This window comes from Lygodium microphyllum, chromosome 17 (assembly GCF_053477565.2).
Source record: "Lygodium microphyllum isolate KBCC chromosome 17, Lygodium_microphyllum_v1.1.10, whole genome shotgun sequence".
In the NCBI taxonomy this organism is placed as follows: Eukaryota; Viridiplantae; Streptophyta; class Polypodiopsida; order Schizaeales; family Lygodiaceae; genus Lygodium; species Lygodium microphyllum.
This window is the reverse complement of record NC_141151.1, coordinates 8,111,029-8,130,840: the sequence shown is the minus strand read 5'-3', so window position 1 is coordinate 8,130,840 and position 19,812 is coordinate 8,111,029. Positions and strand designations below refer to the sequence as shown.

General features: G+C 39.4%; 1 protein-coding gene across 3 annotated transcripts in view; it reads right to left on the bottom strand.

Moving 5' to 3' along the window:
• EMB2729 (Alpha amylase family protein) overlaps positions 1 to 19,812 on the bottom strand; it is a 140,803-nt gene that overhangs the window by 102,391 nt on the left and 18,600 nt on the right. For all 3 annotated transcript variants that reach the window (XR_015694337.1, XM_087696955.1, XM_087696956.1), the window contains one exon: positions 15,960 to 16,031. Coding sequence is in view for 1 of the 3 variants with exons in the window: in XM_087696955.1 (XP_087553081.1) it covers positions 15,960 to 16,031 (72 nt within the window). In the remaining 2 variants the exon portion in view is untranslated. Of the gene's footprint in view, positions 1 to 15,959; positions 16,032 to 19,812 lie in introns of those variants that run through there.

The following is a 19,812-nucleotide window of genomic DNA, read 5'->3' as shown; positions in this document are numbered from 1 at the left end:
TTCCAACCACAGAGATAGCAAGTAATGTCACTCTTTTCCTTTCCTTTGCTCTTGTCATGTCCTACCATTTGCATTTTTCTTTTCAGCCCTGCCTCTTACATTATAAGCTGAGTTGCTGCCTTCTCCACTAGACATACGTCTAATTTCTTCATTCAAGATTAAACCCCTCACCCCATCATATGAGAGATTGGGATTATTACTGAGAGAAACCACCAAGGTCTTCCAAGAATCAGGTAGTGTCATGATCAAAAGATCGCCCTCAACTTATCATCAAAGTCCAAATTTGCATCCTTAAGCTAATTTAAAATGCCTATAAATGCACTCAAGTGCTCATGTGTAGACTTTGACTCATCCAATCGAATATTCACCAACTTGCACATTAAATGCACATGATTAACAAGTGTGGTGATCTCATAGGTAGTTTTCAGCTTCTCCCATATTGCATAACCTATATCTAAACCTTTAACGTCTATCAAGATGTCATGAGTGACACCCATCTTAATGTAAGCCACAGCCTTTTTGTTTACTCTGGCCCAATCTGCATCACACATTTGTGTGGGTTTATCTTCCTGCAAAGCATCCTCACAATCCTTTAGGAACAATGTGCCCTGCATACAGTCTTTCCAGAGGTCAAAGCCATGACCATCAAACCGTTTGATTTCCATCAAACTCTTGATGTGTGAAGAACTGGAAGAAGTTACAGCCATTTTATCACGAACACAAGAGTAAATCCCCCTAAATTGCAAAAACACAATCTGAACGAGCAAACACACTGCTGTTCTTGCTCAAAACAGTAATAAATCTCTGCTGTTTGTACATGAACCAGCCACCACACGGACAAAAAGTGCAGAAATTTATCAAATTTTGCACAAAGCCCCAAAAATCCAGGTCCAAAAGTGCATAAATGTCAGCCAATCTGACCCAGCTAAGTAAAATTTTACCAATACATGAAAAGCCCCAATTTTTTGGGATCCAATGTCAAGAAATTTTACTCAAAAGAGAAAAATTCTCACAAATTTGGCAAAATCCCCAATTTAATTGAGGTCACCACACGCAATGTCTGCAATTTTTGACTTGAATGTCACTACCAGGGATGGACGAGATCAAATCCGGGAAAAGCCCCAAATTTTTGGGCTCGAATTTGCATAGGTCTGAGATCTGTGCCTCCAATGCGCGAACCCCAGTTAAAGGAAGGAATTTCAAAGGAGATTTGGAAGAAAATAAGATTTTTGATTATTTTCTAAACGGAATGATGGAGGTTTGTTGACCCATCAGGCGGGTCACGTGACAAGACTAGCGATGCATGTTCTATCGCATGGCATCCGGTGGCACCTGGTCAGCTGTCTGCTTCGTCGCGTGAGCTGCCCACCGCTTGCTGTCGTCCATCCCAACCGCACGCCGTCCGCAAGAAAGCTTCCGCGTTGGGCGCTCATCGCAAGCCCGTCAACTGCGACTTGACTATTGCCCAACTACTGCCCCATTGCCTACACACCTGGTCACGTCGCACGCTTGAAGTGCGTCATGTTAGCTGCCTGCCTATCACCTGCTGGTCACCCTCCTGCTGGACTTGAGCACAACCTATGTTGAACAAGCCTTGTGACTCGAGCTGCCTGCGCCTTGGTCTCGGAAGCTTGCAAAACCAATGCTCTCATACCAGTTGTTGGAGCTCAGCTAGAAATGTGCAATAGTTCGGCGAGAGTTAGAGAGGGAGAGTGAAAGTACGATTAGATTTGAGTGTACCAACAATGTGTTGGTACACAAAGAATAAAATGTATTTATACTTAGGGCATATTAAGGGTGCATTCACATGCACAACTAAATAGTGTGTGTGTACTATACACGGAGGTCAAACGGGCCTTTATTCCAACTAAGACTAATGGGACTTTAGATAAGTACAAGGCTCGCCTTGTCGTGCAAGGGTTTCAGCAGAAGTATAGTATTGATTATGAAGAGACCTTTGCTCCTACAGCGCACTTGACATCTTTCCGGTTGCTTCTCGCACTAGCCGCTCACCACAATTGGCCGATATATGAGATGGATCTTAAGAGTGCCTTCCTGAATGGTTATTTAGAGGAGGAAGTCTATGTGGAGTAGCCACCGGGCTTTCCTTCAGGGAACCTGAGGGATAAGGTATTCCACTTACAGAAAGCTCTTTATGGGTTGAAGCGAGCACCACGATCTTAGTTCCATAGGATGGATGAGTTCTTACAAACTCATGGATACCATTCTACCCCTTATGACCCGAACTTATATCTTCGATCTACTGCAGAGGGGGTCAGCTATATCCTGCTATACGTTGACAACTTACTCATCACAAGCTCAGATTCTGCTGCCCTAGCAAACATCAAGGCAAAGCTTAGTGCTACTTTTGAGATGACAAACCTTGATTTGCTGTCTTATTTTTTGGGGATGGACGTAATTCCTTTTGGGGGATGCATTTTTGTGTCACACTAAAAGTACGCACTTCAGCTAGTGGAACAGCACACTTCGGATCACACATGGCCTGTGGCCACGCCTCTTGATCCTATTGTCCACTTGTCGAAGAATATCCTAGGACAGCCCTTCGATGCACATATCTATCGCTCTGTTGTAGGAAAACTTATTTGGTTAATTCACACTATGCCAGATTTAGCTTACTCGGTCAGCATACTCAATCAGTATTTCACAACACCTAGGATGTCACATTGGATTGCATGTCTTTGTGTGTTGTGTTATTTACGGTGTACTTTTTCTTATGGCGTGACATATGCTTCTAATTAATGTTTGTAGGGATACACTGATTCTGATTGGGCAGGAGATCCCGACACCCAGCGTTCTCATAGCGGCTACCTCTTTACCTTGGAAATGGCTCCCATTTCCTGGTCAAGCCGTAAGCAAGAGACGGTGGCAACTTCCACAGCCGAGGTTGAGTACCGAGCTCTCTTTGATGACACCACCAAGGCCATCTACCTGAGGAGTTTACTCGTAGCACTGCACTTCTCATGCGACTCTCCTACTATTGTCTACTACGACAACCAGAGTGCCATTGCCCTTGCGGGCAATCCGATCATTACACCATGGACGCGGCATGTGGAAGTCCACTTCCATTTTTCCAAAGAACAGGTTGAGCTAGGCACTATCCGCCTAGAGTTTTGTGCCTACATTCAACAATTTTGCAGATATTTTAACCAAAGCGGTCAACCGGTTGGTTCTTCAATACCTGTTATGCAGGATCGGTTTGGGTACACTCTCCCCTACTTCTTCAGCTTGACGAGGAGAGGATGCTTCCCTCTTGCTTTCCCTTCCAGTTTGAGAGGGGGCGGCTTCTACTCTTGATAGTGATAGTGATGATGCTTACAATTTTTAGACATCCATTCATTTATTGTATTATGGACATTTGTAACTTCATCCGCACTGTCGGGATGATATGATTGTAAAAGGGGGCTTGGGCAAGTGAACAATTCTCCTACAAGGGCGCTGTCCAAGTGGCACCATTGCATTGCATCTTGCGTGAGCATGGCATCTTGCATCACCCTTTACATTACCCCATACATTGGCATTCTGTCCATGTAAAGATGCATCTATGCGCATTTATCCCTTTTCGGTCTTTTGGAGTAGTCGCTCAGGATCCACCATGTTCCTGGCATTGCCCATGGCAGTCTTCAAGGCAGTTTTTTCCTTAGCTTGCTTGCCATCTTCCCTTGTCTTGCTTGCTTCACATATTTGCTATACCCACAGCCATTTTCCTTCTTCACCAACACCCACTAATGGTAGGGATAGTGTGCTTGTTTTGTAAAGGTCTTGGGTCTGACCATCCTTTATCATTCTCTTGTTTGGGGCACGGATACTCAATAGGTTGAAAATTGATTTGAACCCACACTTAATGCTAAACCTATCAAATTCCCAAATTCAAAAAAAAAAGTCCATAGTTGATTCCATCCGCCTTTGTAGGGCTTGGTAGGCCACTGGGCAGCCGACGTGCACCCTTTGTCCGATGCCATGTCCTCTCTAGGGTGATCACTTGGACTCCCTTGGTAAGATAATCATCATCTCTGTAATCTTAGTAGGACACTGGGCAGCCGATGCACACCCTTTGTCCGATACTCTGGCTGCTTTGGGGTGGGACACCTTGGAGCAAAAGATCTTTCTCGTGGCACTGTTGTTGGGCCTGAGAGGGGGTGTTGAGCTAAAAATGCATTAGCTTTACTTAAACAACTCCAAACCTTGCTTAATTAATGAAGAAACCTAGTTTGTTTAAAAGAAACGCGATCCTAGAGAGTTTCTATGTCCCATAAGCATAAACCCACTTGGGAGGGCCCAAACTTTCTACAAAATACGTATACTGCCCTCCATTCAAGAAACAATCTCGTTTCTGCAGATTTCAAGTGTTTCAGCTTGCTGCCCGCACCCCATTCGCATAGGACATCTCAACCGAAGCTGTCCATTGCTGTCTACATCAGTTGGCGCCTGATTTCCAACCCTCTTCTTGCAATTTGGAGCTGATCCCAGCCAGGCGATTACTAGTCCTACACAAACCTACTGCGGTACTACCTGTCACGTCATCTACAGCCTACGTTTGGCAGTTTTCTCTCTCCTCCACCTGTCGCATAACTTCCGCAGGCTGTCCAACCGGTATTTGGCAGTTTTCTCTCTCTTGCAGGCTATCCTACCTACGTTTTTAGTCTTTCTCTCTCCTACAAGTTGTCCTGCTTGTGTTTGTAGTCTGCCTCTCTCCTGCTGTCTGCGTTTTTAGTCTTTCTTTCTCCTCACTGCTATCTGCGTCAAACAGCTTCTCACTACTGCGTTTGCTGGTGTTCGACATCTGAAGGCTGCCTTGCTGCGATTTGGAATCCGTTCAGAGTACAACACTCTCCAGCTCATTACGCCTGCCCTAATCATTGAGCTACAAGAGTTGGAGATTCAATATTCATTCACTGCATAGTGTGTTTGCTGCATAAGCATTGTATATTCAGTAGTTATATCACTTCAGTTATTTTCTGTATTCATTGTCTCTCAGTTACCCTAACCCTAACTGAGTTCTTCACACAGTTTGGAGCTGATTCCAACCAGGCGACTATTGTGATCTGCTATCGTACTGCCTACCACATCATCTACACCTTGTGTTTAGCAGTTTTCTCCCTCCTCTAGTTGTCGCCTACCTTCTACAACCTATCGTTGTCTAACCTGTGTTTGGTAGTTTTCTCTCTCCTGCAAATTGTCCTACCTGTGTTTTTAGTCTCTCTCTCTCCTGCAGGCTATCCTACCTGCATTTTAAGTTTTTCTCTCTCCTACAGCCTGCGTTTTTAGTCTTTCTCTCTCCTCACTACCATCTACATCAAATCCAACTTATCACTCTTGTGTTTGCTAGTATTAGACATACGGAGGCTGCCTTGCTACAATTCGGGATCCATTCAGAGTACGACACACTCTCCAGCTCATTACCCCTCATTCACTGATTAGTGTGTTTGCTGCATGAGCATTGTATATTCAGCAATTATATCACTTCAATTATTTTCTATGTTCATTGTCTCTGAGTTACCCTAACCCTAACTGAGTTCTTTTATCAGTCTATGCTTTGTCGTACGATTGTTATTTGTGTTTCTGTAAGAGTATTTATATCCTCTAGTGAGACATTCATAGTGCATCTTCTTGGCTCTCATCCATGTGACTCTCTAAAGTCTCGTCCCACTTGTAGCCTATATAAAGGAAACCCTATTTAGCACCTCACATAATGTGATGCCACACACATTGGTTCACTCTGTCTTGGTGCTTCACTCTTGGCTCTAGTGTATTTGTGAGAGTTCTTAGTGGCTCACTTTAAAGTAACTCTTCTATGATCATCATCGTTATTGATGTGCTTTACATTTGTCCTCATAGTCATAAGTGTGGGCACTCTCTTTCTCTTCCTACCTCTCTTAATCCCACCACACTTCCAACATGGTATCAAAGTAGCACACTCTCAATTCCTAACTTGTGCAAGATTGGAGCAAAGACGTAGTCAGTTTTGCAGCTTGTTTCATCTATTTCTAGGCTTTGTGTTTAGGAGCTCTGTTTCTTGCAATTGTGCATGAGCTATTGATTGTTGTCAATATTTGTATTCTCAATCCTCCAAGCATACAATCTCGGTGGATTAAAACCACACTCCTTGGGTTGACAACCACTACATACATCAATATGTGAAACATGGCCCAAATCTAACCTATCAAAAGTCAAATTCACCTCAACCTTATAATCAGCAACATGTGTCTCATTAGGACTAGTGAGCACCATATCACCAACATAAACCATAATGATTAGAGGCACATCATCCTTATGTCTGGCATACAAGGTGCTCTTAGTTAGATAACTTTGAAATCCACGAGTAGTCAAGTATGCATGTATCTCCTCATACCAACCCGAGATGCTTGCTTTAGACCATATAATGCCTTTTTCAATCTGCACGCTTCTCCCATCTAAGTTACATTTCACCTTGTAAACCACTTAGTATCAATGGCCTTTTCACTAGGAGGTAACCTCCACATTTCTAAATTTTATGGCTTTTCAAAAGAAATAAGCTCATTCCCATCACACAAACTGGAAACAACCAATGCACAACTCCTTGACTGCTCGATCACTACTATCTCATCAAGAAGGGCGCCATTCACATTTGCATCAGAAATAAATTGATCTATCAATTCTTGAGAAACCTACATAAGCTGAAAAACCATCTCATTTGATGCTACATTTGATTGCCCGCCATTGAAAAGAGGCAATAAAGTGTCACGTGTATCTTGTAAGCATATATCTATCTCTTTGGTACATGAAAATGAAGGCTACACAACATCTTTCACAAAGGCAATATCACAACTAACCAAATTACTCTTAGTTTATGAATGATATACACTATAATGTTTGCTTTCAGTACTATAATCAACAAGCACGCATTTCACAGCCTTGTTATCCAATCTTTTCCACTGTTACATTGGTACTAATGCATAAACCAAGCAACCAAAAACACACAAAAAGCAACAGATGGCTTTTTGGCATATCAAGAAGCCTCATATGAAGTGAAATATTGCAATGCTTTTGTGGGATGCCTATTTACTACATAAGTTGCATACGACCATGTGACAAAGCTTGGCTTTTGATCATACATCATGTCATCTCCATAAGATATTTGTACTCTCTCTTAGTTGCAACATTTTGTTGTGGTGTATATAGCACTCCCACATTGGTGTTTTATCATATTTAGCCAAAAATGCATTAAACTCTCTAGACATATATCCCCCTCCATCGAGATCAAAACAAAGAGTATCCACTTTAGATCGTAACAAATTTTCAACGATACATACAAACTATTTCAAGTATAAAATTACTTTAACTTTGCTTTCAAACAATATATCTATGCATACTTGGAATAATCATCAATAAAAGTCACAAAGTATAGGTAATTACCAAAAGACTATATTTGCATTGTACCACAAACATCACTATGTACAAGCAGCAATCTGCAAATAGCCCTCACTAAATATCTCTTGAAAAGGAAACAAGCTGCATTTTACCCAATATGCAGCCCTCACAAATATGTTTTCTAAGTACCTCAAAAGTAACTAATGAAGACACTATATCAAATTTTTGTGGGCACCGCAAACTAGCAAAATCCGAATGACCAAGACATGCACCCCAAAGTTTTGCATTTAAAACAATCTACCAGTCTACAACTGCACGCACTATATCTTCTACACATTTACCATAATTATTGATTTTGTACAGCCCATTAATAGTGAGCTGAATGCAATAATTGTGCCCCTACATGAGATCATGAACTATATAGTTGTCATCCAAAAATTTAAGAATCAAGTCAATCTTGGTAATTTGTTTTTTCTCTAGTACACGCAAAGCATATATATAAGTGTGAAAGTACTACAATTAACAACCATCAACACAGTTTTTCCAACTCCTTTAACAGGATAAGAGTGTTGAGAAATCAAGTCAATGCATTTCTTCTCCTTCATTCCTATTTTGGTTTCCATTTACAACCCCAAAAAAGGCTTTATTTAGATCATTCATTAGTGTCTAAGCGCTACCCAAGAGAGCTAAGGCACCATCTGAGAGACTTAAACTTCTGAGTCTGATGAAATTTTTGATTCAGAGGTCCAATCATCATGGTAAGACTATTTAGACATAGACTCTAAAGGATTGTAGTCGAAATCGTATTCCTCATAGAGTAGATATATGCTACTTGTTCCAAAAGAATCATCATTAGATTAATAATGGTGAAGATTGGTTATCTTTTGTTTTCCTTTTAACTTTGGATTGCTCTTTTTCTCTCTGTGGACATTTATTCGCCGAATGATTGGGATTGCCACAAATATAGCAATTTACACCCTTGGCTTTCTTAGAGAATTGCTTCTTCTGAGACTGACATTTGTGATACCTGTTATGCTTGTTGTAAGATCATGGATGGTGAAAATTTTGATTAGCAGACTAGTGATATTTTAAAGATCTGGTTCTGTTCCACCATCTAGATTGAGAGAAATTTCAAGAAGAATAGTTACACTTTTCACAACCAAAATCTTTGTAGTATTTTAAAGCATGTTTACACACCTCACTAGGAAAATTTTATTATAGAGATATCAACTTCTATCGTTGACAAACTTCCTTCACTATCCGTTTAATGGTTTGGATTATTTGATCTACACTGTCATTAAAGTCTCTGTTTTCGGCTCACATTTTTTGTTTGAAAAAAAATGAGATAGGTTTAGAAAAAGAACATACCAAGTGTTCTTTCATACCGTTGTCATGAGCACCCATTCCTTCATACAATAAATCTCTCATGTAGATCAAATAATCTTGATATTTTTGAGGATCACAAAGTCTAGCTTTGAAGAAAGCTTTTCTTGCCTCAACTACTTAATCCAACTTATTTCCAACAAGCTCACCTAGTGACAACTCAAAGAAAAGAGTTATTGGGTGAGGTTGAGATGCAATCATTGCTTTGATTTATGCATGTATAGATGTCCACCATTGTGGCAATCCACCCACAAAACCATGTGTCACAGCATTTAGAATATCCAGTCTGTTGGCATTGAGTTTGTCCAACAATTTTTAACCAATATAGACATACATCATATAAATAAGCATTTTGATTTTTGGAGTTTTACCATCAATAGCCATATAGGAAAGTTTCCAAGTTTAGCAGGAACACCCATTTTATCAGGCTTGAGTTTCTAATTCTTGTGACTATGCACATTGAGATATTCATGGTTATCATCTGTGGCACAATGGAGATTAATGGGCACAAAACTATCATCAATCACACTATCATTGTCCTCATCAAAAGAAAAGATGTTGTAGATGATATACCAAGCAAGAATATATGAAGTAAGACTTTGAGGATTCACCCATCATTCTAAAATCATATTTATTCTAGACATGCCTGCCAATATCATCCTTATCTGCATATTCGGGGCTTGACGTTCAAAGGCATAGCTCTAAGTATTGTGTCTTTACCTTCTTGCATCATTTTAACTGCAAGCTTATCAACTTATTTTAACTGCAAGCTTATCAACTCGATTAAAAGCTTTTTGGTAATCTTCTGTAGACCAATCTCCGAACATCATTTCCATGTCTCCATCCAATTGTTGCTCTACAAGCTTTGTATACATTTTACTGAGTGGGAACGCTTTAGCTTGACCAATGCAATCCAGAGGTAAGTGTGTTGTGGAAGATAGTCCTATATGTGACGGTCATGCGTCACAATCATAGAAAGAAGACACAAATTTAGGTTGTAGAATTATTTCTTTGTCATCACAGTCCAAATCCATCTTAGAATTTGTTAGAAGTTGGAATACATAGGAGAGTATCCATTTCATGTCCCTCAATTTCCTTGTCTTTTGTATCATTCTGGATAACACAATGTACATTAAGAGTACCTATGATAGGGGTTTCAAACAGAGGAGCCCAATCTTTCTTAAGCCTTTTCTCAAAAATAGTTGTCCAATCCACTATAGGACAAAAAATGATGACCATGAATATCTCAATACCCATGGTCATAAGGATAAGAAGCTCAAACCTGATAAAATGGGTATTCATACTAAAGTTGGAAAGTTTTCTATATGGTTTATAGATTACAAACTCCAGATGAAATCAAAATACTTATTTATATGATGTTTACCTATGTTGGTCAAAAATTGTTGGACCAATCCAATGCCAACAGGCTAGATATTCTAAATGCCATGACACATGATTTTGTGGGTGGATTATCACAATGGTGGACATCTATGCATCCACAAATCAAAGCAATGATTGCATCTCAACCTCGTCCGATAACTCTTTTCTTTGAGTTGTTACTAAGTGTGCTTATTGGAAATAAATTGGATTAAGTAGTTGAGGCAAGAAAAGCTAAACTCTGTAATCATCAAAAATATCAAGATTATTTGAACTACATGAGAGATTTATTCTATGAAGGAATAGGTGCTCATGACAAGAATATAAAAAAACACTTGGTATGTTCTTTTTCTAAACATAACCTATTTTTCTCCAAACAAAAATGCGAGCCGAAAATAAAGACTTCAATAATAGTGTAAGTCAAATTATCCAAACCATAAAACAGACAGTGCAAGAAGTTTATCAACGATAGAAGTTAATATCTCTACAATAAAAGTTTCCTAGTGAGGTGTGCAAATATGCTTTAAAAATTAAAATACTACAAATATTTTGACTATGAAAAGTGTGATAGTTCTCCTTGGAATTCCTCTCAATCTAAATCATGGAACAAAACCAAATCTTATAAATATCACATGTCTGCTAATCAATTTTCTTACTATCCAAGATTTTACAACAAACATAACAAGTATCACAAATCTCAACCTCAAAAGAAACAATTCTCTAAGAAAGCCAAGGGTGTAAAGTGCTATATTTATGGCAATCCCAACCATTTGGTTATCAAATGTCCACAGAGAGAAAAAGAGCAATCCAAAGCTAAAGGAAAACAATCTAATTATGATTTTTTTCATACAAATAGTATATATCCAATCTACCAAGAATATAATTAAGACTACAATCCTTCAAAGTCTATGTCTAAATGGTCTTATCATGATGATTGGACCTTTGAATCGGAAATTTTATCTGACTCAGATGTTTCAAATGATTCCCCCACAAAGTCAGACTCAAAATAATCTAATGATCTTAGCAATATTCCAGATGAAGAATATAATTCTAATCATGACTATGTGGCCGATTCCTCCTCGTACCTAGATTCAGATGATGAGGACACTGCCAATAATATTTCTTTTCATTCTACCTTTTCTACTTCTCATTGGGAAGAAAATCAAAGTGTTGATGATGATCAGAGTGATGAAGATTTACGTAAAACACAAACTATCAATGCACATCATCTATCCTCTTCATTTAATATGAAAGACAAAGAAAAGTATTTTCCCTCTATTCCTAGAGATTCTCCTAGACTCCATATAAAGAAAACCAAGACCAATGACATCTCTTCTGAAGAAGATTCTGACAACAATGAAACTACTACTAGTTTTGATGAGTCTTCTTCCAAAGGTAAAAGGAAACAAAATGACAAAATCAAAACTGAATTGTTTTCTAACCCTCATGACTTTCCTAGAACAAGAACTCTGACCTCACATACGTTAAAGAAGGCTAATATACCACTATGCTTCTAGCATTTTTTCCCCAATACAAAAAAATTAGTCATCCTATCAAAGGAAAATATTAAGCATCATCAAAGCAATCAAAGCCTTTAGACTTTTTGTTAAATTTGTTCCTTTCACTATATGCATAGTTCTACAACATGTGCATAGATATCTTTAAAAAAAGACACCTACAGAAATCGGCAATAAGAGACTCTTGAGGTGGTCTCTCTTTTTTTATGAGTTAGGCATCACTTTTGAGTATATCACAGGGAAAAATAATGTGCTACCTAACTTAATTTCCTGAAGATTTGACTCAGCACCCACCTAGCCTTTGTATCTTTATACAATGTACATTATTCTCCACTCACAAAAGCACACTTTATTCTCCACTAACAAAGTGGTAAATGATTCATACCACACTCACCTGTCTCACTCTTTATATCATACAACTCTATATAAGGACCCTCTCTATTCCTCATTAGATAGAATGCACGAAGCAAACTCTTCATACTTTGTAACTTTATACTCTCAATGCAATAAAAACTCTACTTCATTCAATTTTCTCTATCTACAATACGCTCTCTATTCCACATTTCCGCTACGGAGCAAGGTGTGAATGCCAATGGAGGACAGCTTCTGCATCTATCTCCACCTAGCATTTTGCAACCTACATCATCTGACATCAGCCCTCCTCATTGGCATCATCATCAAGCTTATGTATGCAATAGTTTCAAGCCATCTACAGCAAGTTACACCCTCTTTATTAGCCCTACATAAACACCTTCGTTTTTGTTGTGTTTTCTTCACTTCTAAAGGGCTACCGAACAATCACATGTCTATAGTCACTTACATGAAGAGATCTTCATCATATATTCTTGCGTTTTCTTCTCCAACTGGTTGCCCACAGAAATCTCTTTAATAGCAGCCATCATCTCAAAGAGATTTCATCATATCCTTCATGATTGACAACTCTTGAGGACTATGTTTCGCTCCCTCTACACCTGGCTGTCCTTTCCTTCACCATTCAGCATTACCTTTCAATGCCCTACTACCCAGAGGATTGCATTTCGCTCCCTCTACAGTGTCGATTCCCCACAAGTGCTACCACCTAATCAGACAGGACAGTGCAATCATCTTTAGAGCTTCGGCTATGTTGTATCAGCTTGATTTACTTAGCATGATTCAGCGATTCATCATTCATCTTCTTCTTCTTTTATGTTTTCTCTTAGTTTCTTGTCTCAATGTTTGCCATACACCCCGCAAACCCTACCATCTCTCTAATATGGTATGAGTGCATACCATTCCATCACACTATTTTGACATGGTATCAAACCAAAAGTGCTCAGAGAGCTAAAGATCCTCTTCATCAATGAAGGCAGACAAAGGTATCACTCCCAACGTTTTTTTTTTCCCCATCTTTCATAGCATCATTGGGAGATACCCTTATCTTTTTCTCCCTCCTACCCTCCCTTTACAAGTTTGCCACATCGATGCTATGGCCTCTCCCCAAGATGGATGGGTGCTCCGCCAATGGCAAGAACAATCATACCATCGAAGATTGTCATAACCGACCTTTGCTCCCTACCCCACCAGAGCACAAGCGTCTTCCCCTTGGCACTCATTGTGCCACCTCACGTTTCTAGCCACAAAGATCATTCTACATTGGCTATCAAATTTTTATGCTTAAGGTGATAAGACACATCCAATGCACCCTAAGTCCTTACAAGCAAAAGGAGAGTCTAAGATCTCATCAAGCGCTACGATCTACTGGAGACTGCAGCAATGTGCTACAAAGGTTTTCCCCACCCATTTTTGAGTGCAATGGCTTTCCCACCGACCGCTTCTGCAATCCGGTCCACCAAGAGACGGTGGTTGTTGGGTTCCGTCTCGTTAGTCCACTCCTTAGAGAGACTGTGGTTTGTTCGACTCCTTCCTCTCCTTGAACTCCACAATCCACTCCATTAAGGGACAATGTCTATTGCCCACCCATGGCTCCACAGGAGCTATCTATTCCCTACCCTCCCTTATCTTGTTCCACAGACATCGGTTCCAATGCGAGCATCAAAGAGATTTCGTGTGATACCCCTCTGCCCACTCCCTATCAAACAATCCCATAGAATCCAACCTGCACAAGAGACGCACAAGATCACCTTCCAACCGTAGAGCCAAACAAGCTCATCCTCAAGCCTAGGAGCTAGCACCACTCCAAGTCACAACCACATCCCAAGGGTTGGCATCCCATACCACCAGCCCACACCATCCAGATATATGGATGTAGGGTGGTTAACATCTCCATGGCATCTCGCCCATTGATTCCCATTGACACCCAAGATCTACAACTTCTTCCTAGTTCAAGGCTTTGGATGTTTCAATTGTGGCTTCGTGGCTAGAACTTTGCATACCACCATGGAGTAATGAAGCTTATGGCTTCTCTCTCAAGATTGAGTTTTGGATACTATCAACTCATCATTATCTATTGTTCTTCACTACAAGTCAACTTACACATGGAATACTAGGATTCCAGGGTTAATGATCTTCTCTCTCTCACTCCTCTTTTCGGCTCCTTTTTGGGCCTAAGACGCAACGTTGAGAAACCAAGTCATTCAATACATTTATTCTCCTTCATTCCTATGTTTCCATTTATAGCTCCAAAAAGACTTTATTTGGATCATTAGTTAGTATTTGGGTGCCACCCAAGAGACTTCAGTGGGTGCCACTCTTGAGAAAATTGGAGCACCACTCCAAACAATCTATGTCTATAAATAAAACACTAACTTCTCTCATTCTTCATCCCACACATTCATTCCTTCTAACACTCTATCACTCTCTTCCATATTCTTCTCTCCTTTCTCCATCCTCCACTTCCATTCACACCCACAAGGAGGACAATACCGTTCGTGGCTTCTGCATCCATCTCCACCTCGCCTTTTGCAACCTACATCATTTGACATCATCCCTACTCACCTAGCGTCATCATTAGGCTTGCATTTGCAACCACTTTCAAGCCCTCTACAACAAGTTATACCTTCTTTATCAACCCTACACCAAATACCTGCGTTTCTATGTTTTCTTCACTCCTGAAGGGCTGCTCTGTCTACAGCCCCTTATATGGAGAGATCTTCATCAAATATGGCTGCCCATAAAATCACCTTGATAGTAGCCATCATCTCAAAGAGATTTCAGCATATCCTTCATCTCTAACAGCTCCTAAGGACTGTGGTTTGCTTCCCCTACAACTGGCTATCTTTCCTTCACCATTTAGCATTACCTTCAATACCCTACTGCCTAGAGGACTCCATTTCACCCCCTCTACAATGCAAATTCCCTATAGGTACTACCGCCTAATCAGACATGATAGTGCAGTCATCTAGCTTCAACTTCACTATACCAACTTGATTCACTTAGCATGACTCAATGATCCATCATTCATCTTCTTCTTCTTATGTGTTTTCTCTGAGTTTCTTCTTCTCTCAAAGTGTTTACCGTACACTTTGTGTTTCTCTTGGCCAACCCTACTATCTCTTTGATATGGTATGAGTGCATAACATTCCGTCACCTTATTTTGACAAAGAGGAGTTATTGGCACATGTGATTGTACTTCCCTTAGAGGCAATCTTAAAAGAAGTGAGTAGACTATGTTAAGAAGTAATATGCTTAGTAGCACCAATATCAAAATACCACATATTTGAATACACAACAGATATGCACGAATCATGTATTGAAGCGTCATAACTGTATTGTGCACTAAATGCCCACTCTATATCTTGCACAACCTTTGCAAATTCTAAATTGAAATGAGAGACATCTGCAACAGTCATACTTACCTCTTTGTTTTAAACTTCTTTCAGAACCAGTTTAGCACTTTGTCTTACAATATCTATAAGAGGTCTTTCTATCATTTTCTTCTCATCCTCAATATTTGCAAATTTCTACTTACTAGCAAAAAAGATAGCTTTTCCTTTACTCTTCCAACTAGCCTCAAAAGCTTGATCTGCAATACATATAATGGATCTATCTTACAGAGAGTGTTCTTCTTGTAGCAAAATAGAAACCAACTCATAAAATAACAAAGCCTTTGAACTACCTTTTTCATTAAACAAAAGGTAGATGCAAGACTTTGCGAAGAATCAAAAAGACAATTCATTACATAATTATATGGAATATCACAATCAATGTCAACATGTTATAAATGTTCTGAAGGAAATGTATGTGCAAAATGAGGTAGAGAAGCTTTAGTTTCTCTTCTTGAATCATCTATAAGCTTCATTTTGAGACATATACATATGAGGCTTATCAAGTCAAGACATGGCCTTTAGATTGACAGAGTTGCCATACGAAACTTACGAAGAAGCAAGTTCAAGGATGTCCAAGTCCCTGATTCGTATAATTTCTCGCAAATCTTTTAAAGCTTTGTACCTACATAGTAAAAAAAATCAAAATATCAAAATAAGTGTAAGTAGCTTCTACAGATAAAAAGACATAGCAATACCTTTTTACTAATGCATGCACATTGCAACTCCAACAAACATATGGAGAAAATTTCTAGGGACAAAACATCAATTATTAGCTTCTATGTATTAAAGTCCATACTTGTATATCCCAAATGGAAAGACAAATAAGCAAAAATAATATCACCAAATCACTTACCTTACCCAACATTTAAACCTAGTATATCTCACTTGACATTTTTATTCTTTTGCATGCATTCAATTCTATTAGCAACATGTCTAATCTGAGAACTTCTATATGTGATTTATTTGAGCTTTCACAACAAAAATGAGAATACTAACCCTAACAGAGAATGCACAAAGATGTACAAACAACAGAACTAACAAATGCATGCTCAAAAGATGTAAGGAAATGATGCACTAAACCAACAAGTTGTAAAGAAATGCTAGGGCGAACACTAAAAATACAAGAAGATGATAGTAGGATAGCCACAATCTAATAAATTCTCAATCAAGATGAATGAGTATAGGAGTGTAAATGATACAACGGGAGCCTTGAACCTCCATGTCTCACGAACTAGGGTAGATGTTACAAAGATACACTAGGGTTTGCAAAAGAAAACACAAAGTGTATGACTATAATTGAAACATAGAGAACTCAACCACAAATACACAAATACAAAACACAATAAAAAAGATAATTGAGTGAAAGAATACTACAAAGTGCTAAACGACAAAGCTGTCTGACAACCAGTGGCTCTCGTGTGGGCACGTTGAGGAAGGTGTTAAAGTGTTTCATCCACTGAAGATGGATCCCAAAAGTGTTGTAACCAGCAATAAGTGAAACCAGCCTTTCTCCTCGGATGGTAAATAACCTAAATAAGTACTAATTACAACAATCATAAAATTCACATAAATTAAAAATGCACACTTTACCACTTTAATATTGGACATTGGACACCCGGCTGACCTAAAAATTGGCACCCCTTGCAATATTTCTTTATCTTACATTGCAAATGGAAGGTGTGTAGCTGAGATCCTTTGATCTCCTTCGCTAATCCAAGCGCCTCTTATTATTAAAATTGACCAGCAAGCCTCCAAACCAATTTTCCCCTTGGTTTGCTTGGAGATTGGCCTTCACTCTGCTCCTTGAAAGACTAATTTAGCCCCAAATCTAATATTGACTGGCTGGCCTCTTGAGTCTACCTAAAATCAAGTCCTAGGCTCTCAATTTTGAGCACACATCCCGAGGCAACTATCAAACCCTAATTTCTACTATAAATTAGAATTTACAGCAACGATTGACTGAAATCTCTTCCTCTGATGGCTCAAATTGCTGGAAAATGCTAAGATAACTTAAGAAATCGCTAGGGCATGAGAAAAAATGTTGTAGAGAGAAATTTCAAAGTTTGATCATGAGAAACACTACAAAACTGTTGTTGCCCTGCTCAAACAACCATGGAACCTATCACCTGCAACTTAGGACCACTAGAAAGACAGTTGTCCTCTCTTATATGGTGTTGCCTGCACCAAAAGCATCTTGGGTTACTATCACTTGCTCTTGGAGGGCTCCAAATTGCTGCCACTTGCTGTAGGACTAATCCATGGTGATAGCAATTCACATCAGTAGCCTCTCTTTGCTCTCTAACAACCTCCTTCTCTCTCATAATGGCTTGAATAGACTCCACCAACCCCTTAAAACGTTTTTCCCGCTTGCATGGGCAAGTTTTGCCAAGTGGCAGCCTTCTAATCTCATTTTTCAATAGTATTCAACTTATTAAATTAATTTTAAAAATTAATTTAATAATTATTCTAATGCTCAAAAAATGAATTCCACTAACCAATAATTACATTGGCTAGGCCAATTTGTCTTTTAAGTATCCTTTAGCAATTATTAACCCTTAGACTAGCACTAATTACTTAACCAATGCCTAGTCTCTAATATCATCATCACTGACATTAGTGGCCAATAAATTAATCTAGGCCAAAATTTACCAACTAGTACCTGTCAAGAATATTATAACATTTTCCTTTAGTATCCACTGATATCTCGGAGTCCTAGGTCCCATACTATGAAAAAACTCCCATGTGTATCACATGTCCTAAACAACCTTGCACATCTTAATCAAATGTTATCGATAAGATTAGAGCATCTCAAAATTTCACATCCCTGTGACAAGAGGAAGAGGTTGTAGATGATAGGGCAACATGCTTGAAATCAAAATACAGCAGTCTTTGGGATTAGAGATGGAAAATGCAGCACTGTACCACCTGAACATGATGGCACTTGGTCACATGTAGCAATGAAGAGTTGGGCAACAACTAGGAGAAAAAGACCTAATGCTAGACAGCCTGAACAACTACAAAATACTAGCTTGGATAGGTCCTTGAATGACATCAACAGGCTAGGGCAGAAAACACAGACTCTGGGAACCTCCAAGTGTTGAGCTAAAAATGGATTAGCTTTACTTAAACAGTCCCAAAACTTGCTTAATTAATGAAGAAACCTAGTTAATTTAAAAGAAATGCGATCTTAGAGAGTTTCTATGTCCCATAAGCACAAACCCACTTGGGAAGGCCCAAACTTTCTATAAAGACGTATGCTGCCCTCCATTTAAGAAGCAATCTTGTTTTTTCAGATTTGAGGTGTTTCAGCTTGCTGCCCACACCCATTCACAGAGGACATCTCAGCCAAAGCTGTCCATTGCTGTCTACATCAGTTGGTGCCTGAATTCCAGCCCTCTTCTCAAAGTTTGAAGCTGATCCCAACCAGGCGACTACTGTTCCTACACAAACCTGCTGCCATACTATCTACCACATCATCTACAGCCTGCATTTGGCAATTTTCTCTCTCCTCCACCTATCACCTAGCTTCTGCAGGCTGTTCAGCCTGCATTTGGTAGTTTTCTCTCTCCTGCAGACTGTCCTACCTACGTTTTTAGTCTTTCTCTCTCCTCATTGCCGCCTACATCAGATCCAGCTTCTCACTACTACATTTGCTGGTGTTCGACATCTGGAGGCTGCCTTGCTGCGATTTGGGATCCGTTCAAAGTACGACACTCTCCAGCTCATTGCCCATGTCTTGATCCTTGAGCTACACAAGTTCGAGGTCAATATTCATTCACTGCATAGTGTGTTTGTTGCATGAGCATTGTATAGTCAGCAATTATATCACTTCAATTATTTTCTATGTTCATTATCTTTGAGTTACTCTAACCCTAACTGAGTTCTTACATCAGTCTGTGCTTTGTCGTACGATCGTTATTTGTGTTTTTAAGTCAAAGTATTTCTTTACATGGTATCAGAGCCTAGTACTCTTTAAGAAACCTAGGCCTTTTGATTTGAAAGCTCTCTGCAAAAAGCAAGAACAACAGTAGGTCCAAATGACTTCGAACACATCAACACCAATTCAAACTCCAGAATAACCTATGCCGAGAACCGAGCGAGAGTGGGCTCCACAAAGTTTTGACATGGTGGAAGACACTTTTGACAACACAGAAGAAAGGCTATACAAGCTTTCCACTGAAGAATATCATGTGATCACGGACTATAGATGAAAGAAGATTATTAAGCTCGATCGAAGGATTGCCCTTCAGGAGAAGCTACTCAATGAAAGTATGCATGAATTTCTCTCTTCAAATGTTGCGCATAAATCTAATGATATTGCAAGACCGTCAACAAGAACTCCCTCAGGGATGGGCCCCCCTGTTGGAGAAAGAGATCCGAAGTATGTTTCATTATTTCATCCT